The sequence below is a fragment of the Larus michahellis genome, chromosome 2 (assembly GCF_964199755.1).
Source record: "Larus michahellis chromosome 2, bLarMic1.1, whole genome shotgun sequence".
NCBI classification, from domain to species: Eukaryota; Metazoa; Chordata; class Aves; order Charadriiformes; family Laridae; genus Larus; species Larus michahellis.
In genome coordinates this window covers 113,069,075-113,085,937 of record NC_133897.1, presented here as the reverse complement: position 1 = coordinate 113,085,937, position 16,863 = coordinate 113,069,075, and the positions used below count along the sequence as shown (strand labels likewise).

Here is a 16,863-nt window from a genome sequence, read left to right as displayed (position 1 = left end):
CCTGCCCAATGATGGGAAGCAGTGAATGAATTCCTTCCTTGGTTTGCTTTGCTTGTGTGGCTTTTGCTTTACCTATTAAACTGTCTATTAAAGCCAAGAGTCTTTTCACTTTTCCGATTCCCTTCCTCATCCTAGCTGAGGGAGCGAGTCAGCGGCTGCATGGTCCCAGCTGCTGGCTAGGGTTAAACCACAATGCACTTCCACCAAAACCTGGCCTACGTTTGAAAACCCTGGGAAACGCAGGCCTGCGCTCATCCCTATTTTCTAAAAAGCTTCTCTTGGCCTTGGAGGGGACGGGGCAGAGGGCTCCTGCAGCAGAGGTATCTTTCCAGCTCCCCGGAGCGAGGCACAGCCCAACGCCGTGGGGGCAGCCACCCACCTGCAGGACCCCTGCCAGGTGACATCCCCCCGCCGGGCTGCCGGGGAAGGAGAGCGAGAGACAGCTTGCCCCCCGTCATCGCCCACCGAGTCGGCCACGCCATGACGCCGCAACGGCCACCAACGGCCACTAACTGCCACCAACGGCCGCGCAGGCGCCGCGAGGGAGGCGGAGTCCCCAGTGCCGAGCCCCTCCCCTCGGCGCCCCGTGAGCCCCGCGGCGTTCCGTAGCGGGCGCGCAGGGCGGCGGAGCGCCGGCCACCCTCCCCACACCGGCAGGCGAGATGGCGGCGCAGAAGATTAATGAGGCACTCGAGCACATCGCCAAAGCGGAGAAATAGTGAGCGGAGGGGAGGGAGGGAGGTCGGTCGGCCGGAGTTGGGTGGGGGGGAAAGCTGGCGAGTGGGTGCCATGGCTGCCAGCTCAGCGCCCGGCCTGTCAGGCCCGGCCGCCCCATGGAGGCGTCGTATCGCCGCCTGCTTGAGCGGGGCTCGGCGGAGCGGGCTGCTCGCCCGACGCGGTTACCTTCCCCGCGGCCTCTGAGCCCTGGGGCTGCTGTCCGCCGGTTTAGCGCGGCCGCTCGGTACCCCTTCTTCACCCCTGGGCCGCGGCCGGGGGGCCGGGGTGGGTTCTTGGGAGTTGTAGTTCTCGCCGGCGCCTATGTGGGGAGTGGAAGCCTCTGGGGAACTACGGCTCCCATGGTGCCCCGCGCGGAGCGGTGGGGAAGGAGCAGCCCGTGGGGAGGTGGTGACTCCACGGCGGGGCTGGCGGGGGGACCGCGACGTGACCTCAGGGGAAGGGAAGGGAGGTACGGGACTGGGGGAGTGGGAGGACATGGCTGCTCGGCCCCTCTTCTGCCTCGGGGGTCCCTCCCTACAGGGGGCCGGTGGTAAAGGGCCCCCTTCTTCCCGGAACTGGGAGAATAAAGGGGCCCTAAAGCTAAGGAGTGGTGTCGGTGCGGCTCAGAGGCCTGGAGCCTGTGCAGGTTTCCTGAAGGACCACGTTTATTGCTGTGACCCCAACTGGAAAACCAGAGGAGTCACTTCTGCTCTTCTGCTAAAGTTAGTGGGAGACAGGCAAGCGGGAGAAAAGTGTTATGGGGATTGTGGTGAAGAAAAAAGCATAACCTTGCTGAGATGGTGTGTGCTTCCTGCCTATGTGTGATTATTTCTTTTTAGATAGCCTCAAAGACCTGTGTTGGCTTAACATCTACGTATGATAGTCTTTGCATGTGTATTTTAACACTTAATTTTGCTTGTAAGTCTCAATCTCACAGCCTACAGTGTAGATGTAATAGAGATGACTAATCCAAAAATGCTATAATTTTAGTTAGAATAGCGATGGGCCATCCAGAAATCATGGATCAAAAGTATAAACTGTGATAGAGGAGAGGCCTTCTCAGAATAAAAAAATCTGTACCAGAGTATCTTTTTCAAATTACTTGACCATAACTGCCTTTCAGTGGAATTCATTTTAAGCTTATCCTGGAAAGCATTTGAAATAAAAGGCACCTAAATCTCAAATTGTGTGCAGATTTAAAGCATTGTGTATTTTAGTGCAATGCATTTGTCTGTGATAAAAATAACACAATATAAAGGCTTGCTTTAGAGTTACATACTGTGGCTTTCATCCAAGTAAGACAACAAAACCAACATAGAGTCTATATACAACTGTTTTTCCAAATTAAGCATGTGTTGCATCTGAAGTATCTGCCTGTGACAAATATGGAAGTGGTCTCTAAAGTTATGGTAATTTTTATATTTGTTTTAGAAGTGTGGAAGTCATAATATTGAAATTAACATTGCCTGATGACTCACCTCATTTTGCAATGTATATTTTTCCCTATGTATATGTGTGGCTGTGTGTACACGTGATGCCATTTAGTGTCATGATTCACTCTAGACATATAAATGACATAAGAGGCTTTGTCTTTGTGTTGGTAAGTAAATTCTTTCATTGGTGTATGCAGTGGAGAGTCTTTGATAATTCTTAGCAGCAAAAAAATCACTGTAGAGAAACACTGGGAAATTCAGGATGTGTAACAAAAAGTGCTGTTAGGTGTTGTGGTATTAGAAATCTTGAGATATATTGGTGTAGGTGTAAGTATTCTTCTTTTGGCTTCTTTACTGTTGACGAGCTGGACTGGTGAGGACTCTCTGATGACAGCAGAAGCTTGTTAGGGCAAGGCATGTAACTATGGGAGATCATTGCAGTGCTTTATGCAATTCCTAACAATTCCAGCATTTATTTTTACAGTGGCGATGCCACCATAGTATTGGTATATAGGTAATTGGCACGGAGGTAGTCTAAAGTTTTAAATATATCTGAAATATATATTTGAAGGTAAAATATAAATTCTTTACTCCTTGTTAATAGGCCTTTCTTCTTGCATTTTAGTCTGAAAACTGGATTGTTAAAGTGGAAACCAGATTATGACAGTGCAGCTACTGAATATGGGAAGGCAGGTATGTATGTCTGTAAATATGGCCATATACTTTATGGCTTGAAAGTATTCTTTAAGCTGATAACATTTTAATTATTTTACATTACTGTGAAAGTAAAACTGTTGTGAGGACAAAGTAAGATGAAATGACAAAAAAAATACTCTTAGTAGCACTGCAAAATAAGTATCAGATTTTACGTGGAGATCTAGAACAGTTGTAAAAACAATATTTTTTTTAAGCGTACAGCTTCTATTTTTTATATTACTATGTGTGATAAAAATAAAGCGTTCCTTCTTTCACTTGTCCATCCCCAAATCCTATGACTTTACCTACAAAACAGCAAACATTTGAGCTGTTTTTAAAATTTTGCTTTTTCATCATCTTACATGTCCGGACAAAGACTGTCTCAGTAATGTAGAGAGATTCTGCCGGTTTTGTGGTTTTTTAGGTGTAGTAAGATCTCTTTTCTGCCTTTTTTCCACTGCAAGTGTCACACTAAATATAAAATTCTTACTAGTTGATTCCTTTATGCTCTTAAAACATTTTCTTCTTTTTGATAATAGCAGTTTATCATGGCTTTTTGGCTTCCTACTGTAGACATTCCTATTCATTCATTTAAGCCTGAATAAAAAAGTACAAACTTGGAAGAGCAACTGGAGCATTTATAAATTGGAATTTACTTTAAATCCTACTTTAATGTCCTTTCTGTCTAATGGAGATAGAAAAAAATATTTGTGCCCTGAATTGGTTGTGTTGAGGAGGTTACAGGTATGCTTTGTTGATGGTGCACTTCTATTCCTGCAATACTGATTTTGTATAACCTCTAATGATTAAAACCATATACACGTGCATTCCTGCAGTTCCGTAATTAAAATACAGAGTGAGCGAGTTAGTTCCAAAATCCAGCTGAACACATTATGCACAATGTGTGGTACCATGATGGTATGGAAGTGTTGTTGACAATAAATGTTTTTAATGTTATCAAAGTGATTAATGAAGCAAGGAGGACTGTCATGGGAGTTTTTTGGAAGAGCTTGGTAAACTGTAACCATTAATTTAAAGAGTCTGTTTGTATCTTTACGTAGCTAAATTCTTGAGCAGAAATGGTGAAAAAAGGAAAATGGCAAGCTGTAAATAAGAACTTTATTTGATTTTTTGCAGCTGTTGCTTTTAAGAATGCCAAGCAGTTTGACCAGGCAAGGGAAGCCTGTTTACGGGAAGCTGAGGCACATGAAAACAATAAAGCGTATCTTTTCATTGATTATTTTTTTTTCCAAGAAGCTGACTAATTGCTACTTAGAATGGGGTAATAGGGGTGGTAGAAGATGTATTTAATATATCCGAGCATTTTCTCAGTCTAACAAAATTGTATTTTAAAAGACTATTCCTGTGTGCTCTGAGTGGTTAGAAAATCTGTGTTGTTTCCAATAACATTTTGAGTGATAAGATGCTGATCACTGCCTGAAATGCCTATGTACTTATTCAGAAATTATTATATTTCTTTTTAAAATACCTACAAATGGATAGTATAAACTAAATGCCACTCTGACTTTATTGTAGTACTTGTAGTAGTATTTGGTATCCCAGAACATACTTCAAATAAATGTGCTTTTTACAACTTTGTATGCAGTTATACTTTGGTATGTTGTGTTTATTCTGTCCTTAGAAGTATTTATTTTTGACACCTTGCCTACAAATGTAGTAGGTTTGGTTTGCCTTTATGGGATTCCTTACTTTGAAACTAGTACTTCCATAAGATTTTGCACACTGATAACTTTTCTGCATTCTATTTTTGTGGCTTTTGTCCTTGACTTTGACAATGTTACTTCCAGTCTCTTCCATGCTGCCAAGTAAGTACAGAAGCACTGAATAATCTGAAACAAATTTTCTAACATATGCTACAAGCACGAACTATCACTTTGATCTTGCTGTAGTAAATGGTATGGTTCAAGTGATTTTGCTGTTTCAAAATCAGTTTAATGGAAGTGGGGGCTAGGAAAGTCTGAAAACCTGCAATGGCCATCTGAAGAAATGATGATTTTGACATTTTTCAGCACCTTTTTGATGTAAAATATTTTTTCTTACATTAACTTTCTGTTATTTTGAAATTCTATGCATTCTTATAAAGAAAATTTTTAATTAAAGACTACTTCAAAGCAAGCAGATAATGACAAATAATCCAAATATTGCTTGTGGGTCAGATCATGAGAATAGATTTTTAATGGGGAGTGTGGTTGGAGCACTTCATTTGTGGAAGATAATGTTACGCATGCACTGTCTCATTAGATAAAACACTTAAAACATCTTCAAAGCATTAAATAGTAATAGTGAAGTGACAGCTGATGCACGTTAACTACAGCTTCCTGAAATACACCATATCTAACTAAATTATAATTTTTTCTCTGCAGAGCTTATGAACAAGCTGGCATGATGCTGAAGGTATTTTCATTTACTACTTTTTATTAGAAAGTTCTGTTTTATAGTGAAGGATCTTGTACACTGGATCGTTTTACAAATATATGTAACTGAATTGCATATTCAAATGATATTTTTCTGTTGACTCGTAGTTCCCACAAATACCCTCACTAGGTTAGGGAAGTGACATTTTTAATTGGGGGGGGAAAAATGGTTTTCCTTTCTTAGAAGGAAAGGTGAGGGCCTCATGTCAAGGTAACAGAAGAGTGGTGCTACTTTTGCTCTAAACTACTGCAAATTCATGAAAGTTTGGTACTTAACAAATGAGTTTTAAGGAGTTGTTGGTCAGCTTTCACTAGCTCTACGAGCTTGTAAATAAAATTAGAATCTTAATAAATAAAGTATTACACTTTGGTTCGATTTGTTTCATTGTACGTAATTGTGTGTAGTTCCTGATGGCATCATTCCTCTGACTGTTGCTTTGCAGGAGATGCAGAGACTCCCTGAAGCAGTTCAGCTGATCGAGAAAGCCAGTATGATGTACCTGGAGAATGGGACACCAGATACAGCTGCTATTGCACTGGAACGGGCTGGAAAGTAAGTCTGTGGTCTTGGTGGCTAGAATGCATGCAGGGCATGGGTATGTCTTTGGTTTTCTTTCTTGCCTTTTTGATGCTTTTAGGTTAAAAAATACTTTCATTTCATCTGAAGATAAATGTTTTATGCTTATTGCAGGTTAATAGAAAATGTGAGCCCAGAGAAGGCTGTGCAGCTCTATCAGCAAGCAGCATCAGTGTTTGAAGTAAGTGGGGGGTTTTGGAGTTGGTTTGTTGTTCTTTTATTTCCACCAGCAAAGAGTTTTGCAGTCCCAGAAAGTATATGAAGGTGAATGAATTAGTGGTTAGGGTCAACTATAAAGTTAAGAAAAAGCCTAAGATTAGGTTCTAAATTATTTTTCCTTCCCTTCACATCAGTGGCTGAGTAATGAAGCTGAAGGCTTCTTATGCTGCAGAAAAGGAGACTATAAGAGTTAGGAATCAGTTTGCTTTGTCTTTTTCTCAGTTTGGGACTTGACTGAATCTGAATTTTGTATGTTTCTGCCTCTTGTTGGGCAGCCTGGAGGGTAGGCAGGAACATGGCTGCTGTTGAATTCTGGAGCCTAAAATAGTTTGAAATCCTTGAAGGCATAGAGGAAAAGTGTTTGCTTGATACTCTACGCATCCCATGAGCAGATGGTTTGCCTTTTTGCTGCTGCCACTGGTGTACCTTGGTGTACGTTGTCACGTGTTTCCAGATTAGCAAGTTTGCATTAGTGTTGCTTTGCTCTGTAGATCCATACAGGAGCTGGCTGTGGGACTTGTGTGCACCAATACTCTTCATATTTCCCTTGAGTACGTGAACTGCTGATACACAAATTAGCAGTTGTTCTAAGTTACAGATGACACTTAGATTAAGGTCTAGTAGTCTTAATTCTGTCCAAATGAAATAAAATGCATCAATTCTTTTTGTTCTTCTCTAGAATGAAGAACGTTTACGGCAAGCATTAGAAATGCTAGGGAAAGCATCAAGACTTCTAGTCAGAGGACGCAGGTATAGCTTTATGCCTTTTTTTTTTCCCCCCTTAAACATAATTGAATCTTTAATAGTGATTTTCATTGTTTTTTTTCTTGCTGTGTTTGCGTTATATACTGTAACTTAATTCTTTGAGATGTACTTCAAACTAAAATTCAGTTTCTCTGGGATATGCCAAGTTCATCCAGGATCCACCTGTTTTGTGTTCTGGCATGGGAGAATGTGGGCTGTAAGGCTTTGTTTCCTTTGTGTTTGTTGAATAGCTAGAAAGCACATACACCAGTTTTCATTATTTCTTAAACTACTTCAGGAAACTATTATTTTTTCCTTCCAGCACTAATATGTAGAAAGTACTTGGAAGTCTTCTGTAGCTGTGGAATATAAAATGGGAATTAAGTGACTAACCTGAGGAAGGAAAGCTGTTTGCAGCAGTCTGATTCTGGACTTCTTAAAGAAGAGCGTATCTTGGAGTCTCGATGGGAATTTATTTTAATGGTTGATTGCTAGCACCAAACTTGACCTGCAGTTCAGCTTAGATGTGCTTCACTGAAACATGTAGTTCCTTTAAGAAATTGTCTGGGTTTCTAACTCTACTTTTAAGACGCTATATTTCATTGCAGAATTGTAGTCAGAAAAGGAAATTTACAAAGCAACTTGAAAGTCTGTCTGTGAAAGTGAGTCAATATACCTTCAGAGCATCAGAAAGACTTGGTTGCTCTGCTGCTTTATGGCTCATGTGTTATTGATAATTTCTAGAAGTTTAATATGATTAAAAGAGTATTCAAACCCAAAAGCAGTTATTATGACTTAATATTGATAGTTTGTGGATATCAGACTTACTGATAGCTTATCATAACCTCATGACATAGAGAAATCTGTTAGGGTACCTAACAAGGCATTCATCTTATACCATGTTATGAAAAATTAAGTTTCTCTGAATGAATACTAGAGTTGTTCTTAGCCTGCATGTGTCCCAAAGGAATCACTGACTATGTATTTCTTAACCTGCTCTGTTAGTAAGATCTACTGCTGATTTTTAGTTGTACTGCTTTTTATTCCAGTAGACTTGCTGATGTATTAAAAACTTTGTAATTAGCCTCAGGTTCATTATGCTGTATTCCTGGCACTGATACTCCTGTTTTTTGTGTTGGTTTGTTTTGTTGTTTTTGTTTTTGTTTTTTTTTTAGATTAGATGAGGCTGCATTGTCTCTTCAAAAGGAAAAAAGTATTTATAAGGAAATTGAAAATTACCCAACATGCTATAAGGTAAATTCTAAGAGTCAATTTCTGATAGCGCATTTCAAGTTTTTCTGAGTAACTAATAACAGCTGACATCTGGGTGACCATATGTACGTCTTGATTTAGGGATACGTTTCTTGCTAAGTGATGAGAATTTGTGGTAGTGCATGTTTCTGCAACCTCTAACTGTGCTTTTTTGCTACAATGTTGAAGATAAGATGCTTTGCTACAATGTTGAAGATAAGATGCTGTTATCTACAAGAGCTGTCGATATCAACAAACACATGAAAAATAAAGATGTTTTCAAAAATGACAAACCACAAAAACTGTTACTTGGTACAACAGTTCATTGCAATGTTATAGGAGATAATCTGTTTCATACCACCTGAGGATATGGCTTACTACTTTTTCACGCTAAGTATTAGCAGTCTGGTATTTTTCTCATATTTTACTGTTAATTTCTAAAGAATCATCAGATTGTGTTTTTTTTGTTTTTGTTTAGAAAACTATTGCTCAAGTCTTAGTTCATCTTCACAGAAATGATTATGTTGCTGCAGAAAGATGTGTGAGGGAAAGCTATAGGTAAGTCTACTTTGCGTCCTATAATTGTAAACTGAATGTTTCATTAATTAAAACAGAAAGTAGTCCAGTTGAATACATTGAAATGAAGAAGGCATTCTTTACACATCCAGAAGAATATTCTGATGTCAAAATCTGGATTAGTGTTTAATCCTGGTTCCGGAGGCTTTCCCAGCAACTCTCTGTTTCAGCTTTCATTAGGACTTCAGTAACAAAATACTGAAACAACGTATTTTTACTTAAACTGGTTTTTTAGTGAAATGACTTGAACATATGTGTAAGTTAAATTGTGCTTTATTTTTAGAAAGAATCTTTCAAGATCAATCTTTAAACATCTTGCTCATATTTTCCAAGTCTTCAATTTGTACTTTATATGTAGAAACTCATTACAGAATTTTTCTGTATATAAAGTAGAGGAAGAGTTTATTGACTAGTCAGGAAAATCTGAAAAATTCTAGTACTCTTTTTGTCTTGACTGTGATTGTAGTCTTATTCTCAGCATGCAAACTAATATTGCTGAAAGTTTAATTTTATGGATATGATCTGGAGAAATCAAAGTGGTTATGGGCAGTTCTGTGGAATAAGCAGTCCATCAGATTCTTAAAAGCTGCTTGCTCTTCTGCTATCAATCAGCAGCATTTAAAGATAGAATAGCTGAGTATCAAGTAGATTGCAGAAATTCCCTAAATGAACTCTTAATTTCCTTCAGTATACCGGGATTTAATGGAAGTGAAGACTGTGCAGCACTAGAGCAACTTTTAGAAGGGTATGACCAGCAAGATCAGGATCAAGTTTCTGAAGTCTGTAATTTGCCACTGTTCAAATATATGGACAATGATGTAAGTAGGCAGTTCATGTGTATTTTTCTTAATGATATTTTTCCTTGTTCAGGTTGAGATTTTTTTTTTTCTAGTAGAGGAGAAATAAGAAGAGCAGAGTCTGTGTATTATTGTGATTTGCTCTGTCATCCTGCCCTGTGCCTGTGAGCTTTATGTATTCTTTTACTTTGCTGCCTGCCAGCGTAAATTCCCACATCACTGTCCCTTTCAGACGGTGGGAAGACTTAGGTGAAAGAGCAGTTTATTATGGATTTGCTGAGTTTGTTTGATCAGTATGCTAAATTTGTGTTCCCTTCTGTTTGGTTCCTTAGGGACCAGAACAATTTGCCACTTGTGCTTTGTCTCAGAAATACCATATGCCTGATTCTTTTGCATAAACGTTGTAGAATATGATGCCTATGATGCCTACAGGATGGTATTGTTAAATGGTTTTTTTTTTTTTTTTAGCACTTACTCCATAGCAAGGTACTAATTAATGAAAGATCGGGGGTTTTTTTAATTTTATTTTAAGGAAGTAATTGTGCCCCCCTCACATTTTTTTTTTTTAAATTGTACTTTTAAATTGTAGGAAGTATAAGGATAGGAAAGATGTGAAGTAAAGGAGACATCCATCCATGCCAAACTTTTTAACGTTATTGACTAATTTTACTTTGTTACTATGTTGAATAGTAAAAATTAAGGTACTAGTCTTACTGGAAAACACTTGTAAGAATTTTTACGTGAACTTTTACTAGATAATGTATGCAGAGCTGCATACTGAAATTTTATTTTTTTTTTTACATAAAGCTTGAAGCACAAAAACTGTATGAAGTGGCCAAATTATTCTATAATAAGTAGTGTCAGTACAGACATCGCATCCCATTCCCAAGAGTGTTTGAGATAGGAGGAAAAAAAAAAAAGAACCAATGTTAGGCTTATTCTAGGCTGGAAAAAAAAAGATCTGAGAGCAGCATCAATCTGTTTTACGTACTGAATGTTACCTGCTTGTTTATTGCGAGCATCAATCAATTCAGTGCAATTCAACAAGATTTTAGTTGGGTGGTAGTACAGAAATTAAACTTGCCTTGTTATTGTCAGTATGCCAAGCTTGGTCTTACCTTGGTGGTCCCAGGAGGTGGAATGAAGAAGAAATCGCCAAACGCTGCACAAGACAAAGCAAGAGGACCAGCTGCAGTGGGCTCTCACGCTGAAGAGGAAGAGGATGAATATTCTGGTGGACTATGCTAGCTACAGACATAGGTTGTCTTAAATATCTGACTTATTTGTGATGTTGAGCATATCCAAAGGTACCAGATTTACCAGAGCTTCATTGCAATTGTGATACGGGAATGCTAATATTAACTTGGCAGCTTCTGGGTACAATACAGGAGAAAAAGCATGATTGTACCTATCATCTTGAAACATTTTTGGACTTAATTTCTTACCTGGTGGGAGATTCCTCAGGGCCCTGCCTTCAGTTGATGGCGAAAAATGTGAGAGAAATCTCTACTAAAAGCACAGTTTAAAAGAAACCAAAACCATAGAAGCACTGGAGATGGGAGAGTGGTACAAAATTTTAAGTGCTAGACTTCAACAGCTGACACTTCTTGGTCTCAGTAATGTGTTTGTGATCGTTTTCTGAGTAAAATATGCTATTTATCTCTTGTTTAACAGCATTTAAAGCAGGCTGTGCCAGGCAGGATTTTTCACTAGTATAAGCACTAGGGGGAGCTTTCAGTTTATTTTCAACGTGTTTTTACTCCACTTCGGAATATTATTTTAATACCTTATTCTTTGCAAGCAGTATCCATGTGGGTGTGGAAAATACTAAGTCAACCGGTTTGAAGCTGTCTTGCAAGCTTAAAAGTACAGGCACGCCTTTATTGACCTGAAGTCTTTGGAGATAAATGTGTGCATATTGTTTGTAATGTACGTCTCGGGAATGGAAGGAGTGGGCAACCTTTCTCGGTGGTGTTTCTGAAACATGCCATAACTAAAAAAGAAACTGAAGGTAGTAGATAACGTGCATTGAATATAAAGCTCTGAAGACAACGTTTAACAAAAACTTAGGTGCAGTATTTCAATGATGTGTTTGAGTTCTTGAGTGTTCTAGGTGTTTATTTACTAATCAATACGCTAGTCTCCAAAGCCATTTCATTCTTTCATATTTTCAAAGCACAGAACAGCTATCTTATAGACAGCACTTTTCAAACTAGTTCAGAATCCAAAATAACCAAATTTTAATGCATCTTCTCCATTTTTACTTGGTTTCAAGTCATCATGTGTTTTGCAAGCTTCTGTCATGTCTTAAATTTGTTTGAGCATTTTACGCGTAAAAGCTGACAACACTGGAAGCTGTGCTTGTGGTCTGTTTCTTCAGAAGAACCTAATCAAGATCTGCACTAGGGTGAGATCACTTGGAATCCAGCAGGGATTTGTGTGGGATACGTGATGCCCAGAGTTCAATAAACAATAGACCAAAAGTACAGTGTGAAGTGTTGGTACGGTTTCTGCCATATTAAGGAATTGGATGTCTTCAAAAATATCAAGCATATCTCTGACATATGTGTGATGTCTGACATCACTATGTCAGACTTAATGGTGATGAAGGGAAACTTTTAGAGGGTTAATAATCACTTTCCTTGGGGTGGATAGGACTCGATAGCATTGTGATGGGTGCACAAGCTACATCATGAATTGCAGGCGGGTCTGCTGTAAAAGTCACCTCATTGAATTTAATGGGTGTTCAAAAAGCAGTTTTGTCTCTATATTATATAATAATGAGCTTGGATTTTAAAGCTACTTGAGACTACGCCTGTAGTTGTGTACTGTCTGACAGGTAATTTCCCTTTGTTATTAATGGTGTATATAGGAAGAAGTTTTTGCTCTTCTATAAAATAGTCTAAATGAAGTTTTGGGAATTGAGTTGCTTTTCTCTGACTACATGGAAGATGGTTTTGAAGACTTTCCCGTATCTCTCTTCGCTGTTGGAGAAACTCACTGCAGTTTACTCAACTTCTGTCTTCTGGATTTGATCTTGAAGGTGACCATGCACTTTTTATGGGGAGTCTTTATCACATGTAGAAAAAAACTGCACATATAGGACAACTGGGAACACTAATTTTCTTAAAGTTTTTCTTGCTCCTTCCAGTTCTGAAATCAGTTTTGTTGAATGGTCCCAAGGGGTCTACTTCTTTTTTTGTGTGTGAGAAGATGACATGCATAAGAAGAAAAATTGGGAGCCTTGTGTGCTTCTGTGAAGGAACTTGCAGACTTTATTTAAACTGTGCTTGTAACACTAGCAGGCCCTTAAAAGAAAAATTAAAACTTATGCATTAGATCCTTAAAGCCTACTTTTCATATCACCAAAAAAATAAAATAGATGTACAAGACTGTCTTCCCGCTTCCCCCAGCTTTTCTCTTTTTCCCTTGTGCCAAGTGTGGAAAATCTGGGACAAAAGTAACTTGTACTAAACATGTTAAGCTGCCATCGAATTGAAAGGGGGCTTCTCTGAATTTTAGGAGTAGAATCTTAATTTTTGATTGCAATGTTGCTGCAAAGACCAAATCTGCAGAAATTGAAGTGTTTGAAAATAAGATGGTCTATTTTATATAACTTATTCTCCTATTTTAGGCAATGAAATCGTGATAGGAACATTAACTGCCTTTTAGTAAATGTTTAACTATAGAAGAAGCTGTCTGTAAATTATGTGTTAGTGTTTGTTTCTATCTTTCAAAGCAATTTGCACACTTATGTAAATATCATTTTAGTGATTTAAAGTGGAAAATATGCCATTTACAGCAAGAAAGTTTCCAAAATCAGTGTTGACTGTAAGAAAAATAAATTATGCATGAAGGCTGAGTGATGGCCAATGCAATATATGTGTAAAATCAGATTTCTAAATTATCTGTAACTTAAGACTCATATGGCCAAGTGCAGTGTGAAACCTGTGCTTTATTTGTTCTTTTTCCAAATCTGTGGTGTATTAGAATACAAAATGTGTTTGTAACAGCTCTACAGATGCTGCTTCTTGAGAAGAGGCTGTGTGTTTCACCAACATGAAAAATAAAACTTGAAATTAATGGATTTGTGCTAGCTTTCCCTGTTGTTGATCAGGTCCTGCTGAGCACCACCATTTGAAAATTAGTTTGTTGTTTGGGTTTTTTTAATCTCAAGCAGATTTTGTGTGTGACTGACTGCAGATCTCGTCACCAAGCATTGCAGGTATATTTTGTGACGCCCCTTGGGAACTTACTGGCTCAGGTCTGAGTGTTGAAAGTCATTGGTGTCCAGTCTTTTTGGCTTATTCACTAGACATTTGCTTATCGCCCACAGTTGGTCTGGTTAAATGTGTAGCAAGCTCTTAAAGTCTTCTGAAAGAATACACAAAAAACCTCCAGGATTTACCTGAATATGCTGTAATCCAGAAAGGAGTGAGAACATTCATCGGAGCAACAGAGACGTGAGAGAGGTTCTTGCACCAAACTGTGCTTTGAGTATTAATACTGTGACAGATGCGTCACGTGCGCCTCTGGGGTCAGTTGATCGGAGGATGCCCTAGCCATTAGAGCTTCAGCATTCATTTCCAACAAGGATAATTTTAGAACTGGTGTTTGCTGTCCAGAAAGAACGTGTAAAAGTTACTTAATCGCTACTTAGGCCATAGTTTTTTGCTGATTTAAAACCAAGACTTGGGGGTGGGGTGAAGAGGAAAGTTAGTTTGGTCTTGGATTGCTTCATTCTTTACCTATGTCATTTTACTTAATATGCTAAAGTGTCACTGATGTATTTTTAAGCAGCTCTGTAGATTTATAGAGGTTTTTTTTTCTCCCAAAGTTTAGTTTGCAATTCTGTTACAGACTCGGGGGGCGGGGGGCATTTTTTTTTTTGAAGCAGGGGTGTTGCTTGTATTTGAATGAAAACTGACTCGGTTTAAAGTACAAAAAACAGGTACGTTTCTGTATATGCTGAATTTGTACAGAAATAGTGAAGAAGGTGGGGGGCATTTGAGGTATAACTGTGAATTTTAAGACTGCTGTGTTCGTTAGAGTTAATTAATCATGTTTATCACTTGGGCCAGAGTTTCAAAGCTGTTTTCATCCATGAGAATGCAAGTTTGTCATTATTTAGTTGGATACAATGGGGATCAACATTTCAAAAGCCAACCATCTTTCCACAATTTAAGGATGTGAACTCTAGAATTCTTCAGAGACTTCGTCATTGAGAAACATCACATTTTCTACCATTTTAAAGTCAAAACTTGCTGGAGTACTTGAAGGCTGAAGAATTGCACTGAAGTTCTTCAGGGTGACAGGAATCGTCCCTCAGATGCTGTGAATAAGAAGCTGTAAAAATAAGAACTAAGCTACTCTTGAGGAAAAAAAAAAAACAAAACCAACAACCACTTTTTTAAAATCATCTAGGTTATAATAAGTAGTGAACTTTTTTGGATGTAGGAAATAGAAAAAAGAAGCCCTCTCCAACCCCAACAACTAGTAGTGGTAATAACGTTGGAGCAAGTAGATGGTAACATTCCAGAGCAGGAGGGAACCACTTGGCATCTGTGGCTGTTTGAGTATCAGCAGGGGTATTAATCTCCAAGCTAATGGTCTGTAGAGGCCAGAAGCCCAGGAGCTGGGCTCATCTCTTCTTGTACCTTAGTACCTGTTGGAGGTGATGTGTATGAGTTCTGTATCTGACCAACCTTCCACAAGGCTGCTGGTCTTTGTTTCAGGGTCATTGCCCTTCAGCTGTGATTCCCAGTGCGTCCCTGGTGCAGCAGTGTAGCCTCCAGCCTGGAACGGGAGCGAGAGGCAGCTGCGAGGCTGCACGTACGTTTAAAGAACATATGGCTGTTGTTGGCTCATCTGCTGAGTCCCATGGGAATGGTGGTAATGACCGTGGCTGGGCTCCGAGGTGCACGCTGCTGGGATGTTAACTGGTGTGCAACCAGTTTAGATTATTGGACAGAAACGTTTTGATGCTGGAGTGACAGAAGTAGGACCTACCCACAAGTAAAGGGAAGATGGGTTACCATCAGTTGCCTTGCATGTTTTGGATATGTATTTATGTGCTTGGGTTTTTTTGCTTTACGCCAAATTTAGCAATAACCCGGAGTGGGCTTGTTTTCCGAAGAGCGTTGTTGCTTTGTTAGCGCTAGATGGTGCCGCAGAGCAAGCAAAGGGCCTTCCTCCGCTGCCGGGAAGCCCTCGCTCCGTGGTCTAGGACAGCTTTTGCTTTTAGGTGTGCTCAGCTGGAGTATTGATTTGGTTGGGATCATTCGCACGGGGACCTGCTCTTGCTGCTGCTTCTCATGACTTGAAACACCGTCTTGAAGTCGGCGAAGAGAGCAGCCCTGCGGGGCCAACCCATGGCTTTCCCCTCCAGTGCTGGCTGGTGCCACACGCTCACTGCCATGCAAGTCCTCCACCGTAGTACGGCTGCCCTGCTGGGTGTCCTCTGCTGGGGCAGATGGGGTCGGTGCTGCTGACAGCCTTGCTTCCAGCATTACCTGCTCGTACGGCTTGCTTCATGGTCGAGCTTCCCGGCTCGACGGCCGCTGTGAATCGTGAGGGCTGGAGAGCTTTGGCAGCCTGGCAGAGCTGGCTGCTGGTTAAGGGCTGGTTGGAGAGTTGGTGGCAAGGGGCTGCCTTGGCTGCCGGAGGTGGTCGGCCAGCTGTGCTGCCGGTGGACTCTCGGGTGGTCCCTTGTGCTGCAGGCAGGAGGTAAGGGGGCTGCTCTGCAAGAGCCTGGCTCTGGTCATAAGGAAGACAACCCGTGCCGTGTTTTTCAGGATGCCAGAGAATAAACAGAGGTCAAATCCTCCCTCCCCCTTGTGATGATACCCATCTCCTTCTCACCTCCTCAACTTAGACAAATGCATTTATTTTTTGCTGTAGTGTTTTAGCACATGATAAGCGGGCCCTTCAAGAGGTTCAGATCCCAGCTGTGATGGATATGACAACTTTGCCTTCCTCTCCTCTAACATGTGGGCATGGGAAATCAGGCGATTAAGGGCCCGGTTACAGAGGGTGGGTGGGTGGGGAGTACATAAGACAGTAGCCGGTGGGCAGTATAACTTGTTAATAGAGACTTTCAGCTCTAGGGCTGGCTGGTTCTGTTGCAATTGCAACTCTCCTCGCAGCCACAAAATTTTATGAAACGCCTCTGGGAGAAAACGCGGTGTTAAGGACAGAAATCAACAAGTTGGCTGGGGGCGGGGGGAGGGAAGTGAGCTGAAAATGGAAGAAGTGAGGAAGTCGGTCATCATGCAATGGTATGTTGGAAGAGAGAGCTCCTGCTGGAATTTGCCGAAAGGACTACGCTTCCAAAAAATGCCACTTTCCGATTCCTCCGCAAAGGCAGGCAGGCAGGGAGGGAGGGAGGAGGCACGACGGCTCTGTTCAGGCTGGGGAGA

At 40.4% G+C, this 16,863-nt stretch overlaps 1 protein-coding gene across 1 annotated transcript; it reads left to right on the top strand.

The window, feature by feature from the left end:
* Positions 1 to 549: 549 nt before the first annotated feature.
* NAPG (NSF attachment protein gamma) lies at positions 550 to 13,528 on the top strand. Its single transcript, XM_074576628.1, has 12 exons — positions 550 to 718; positions 2,776 to 2,843; positions 3,984 to 4,068; positions 4,655 to 4,672; positions 5,231 to 5,261; positions 5,725 to 5,834; positions 5,973 to 6,039; positions 6,757 to 6,827; positions 7,997 to 8,075; positions 8,551 to 8,630; positions 9,337 to 9,466; positions 10,544 to 13,528. Exons 1-12 carry the CDS (start codon positions 663 to 665, stop codon positions 10,691 to 10,693), a joined length of 945 nt encoding a protein of 314 aa, XP_074432729.1. The 5' UTR covers positions 550 to 662; the 3' UTR covers positions 10,694 to 13,528.
* The last annotated feature ends 3,335 nt before the right edge of the window (positions 13,529 to 16,863 follow it).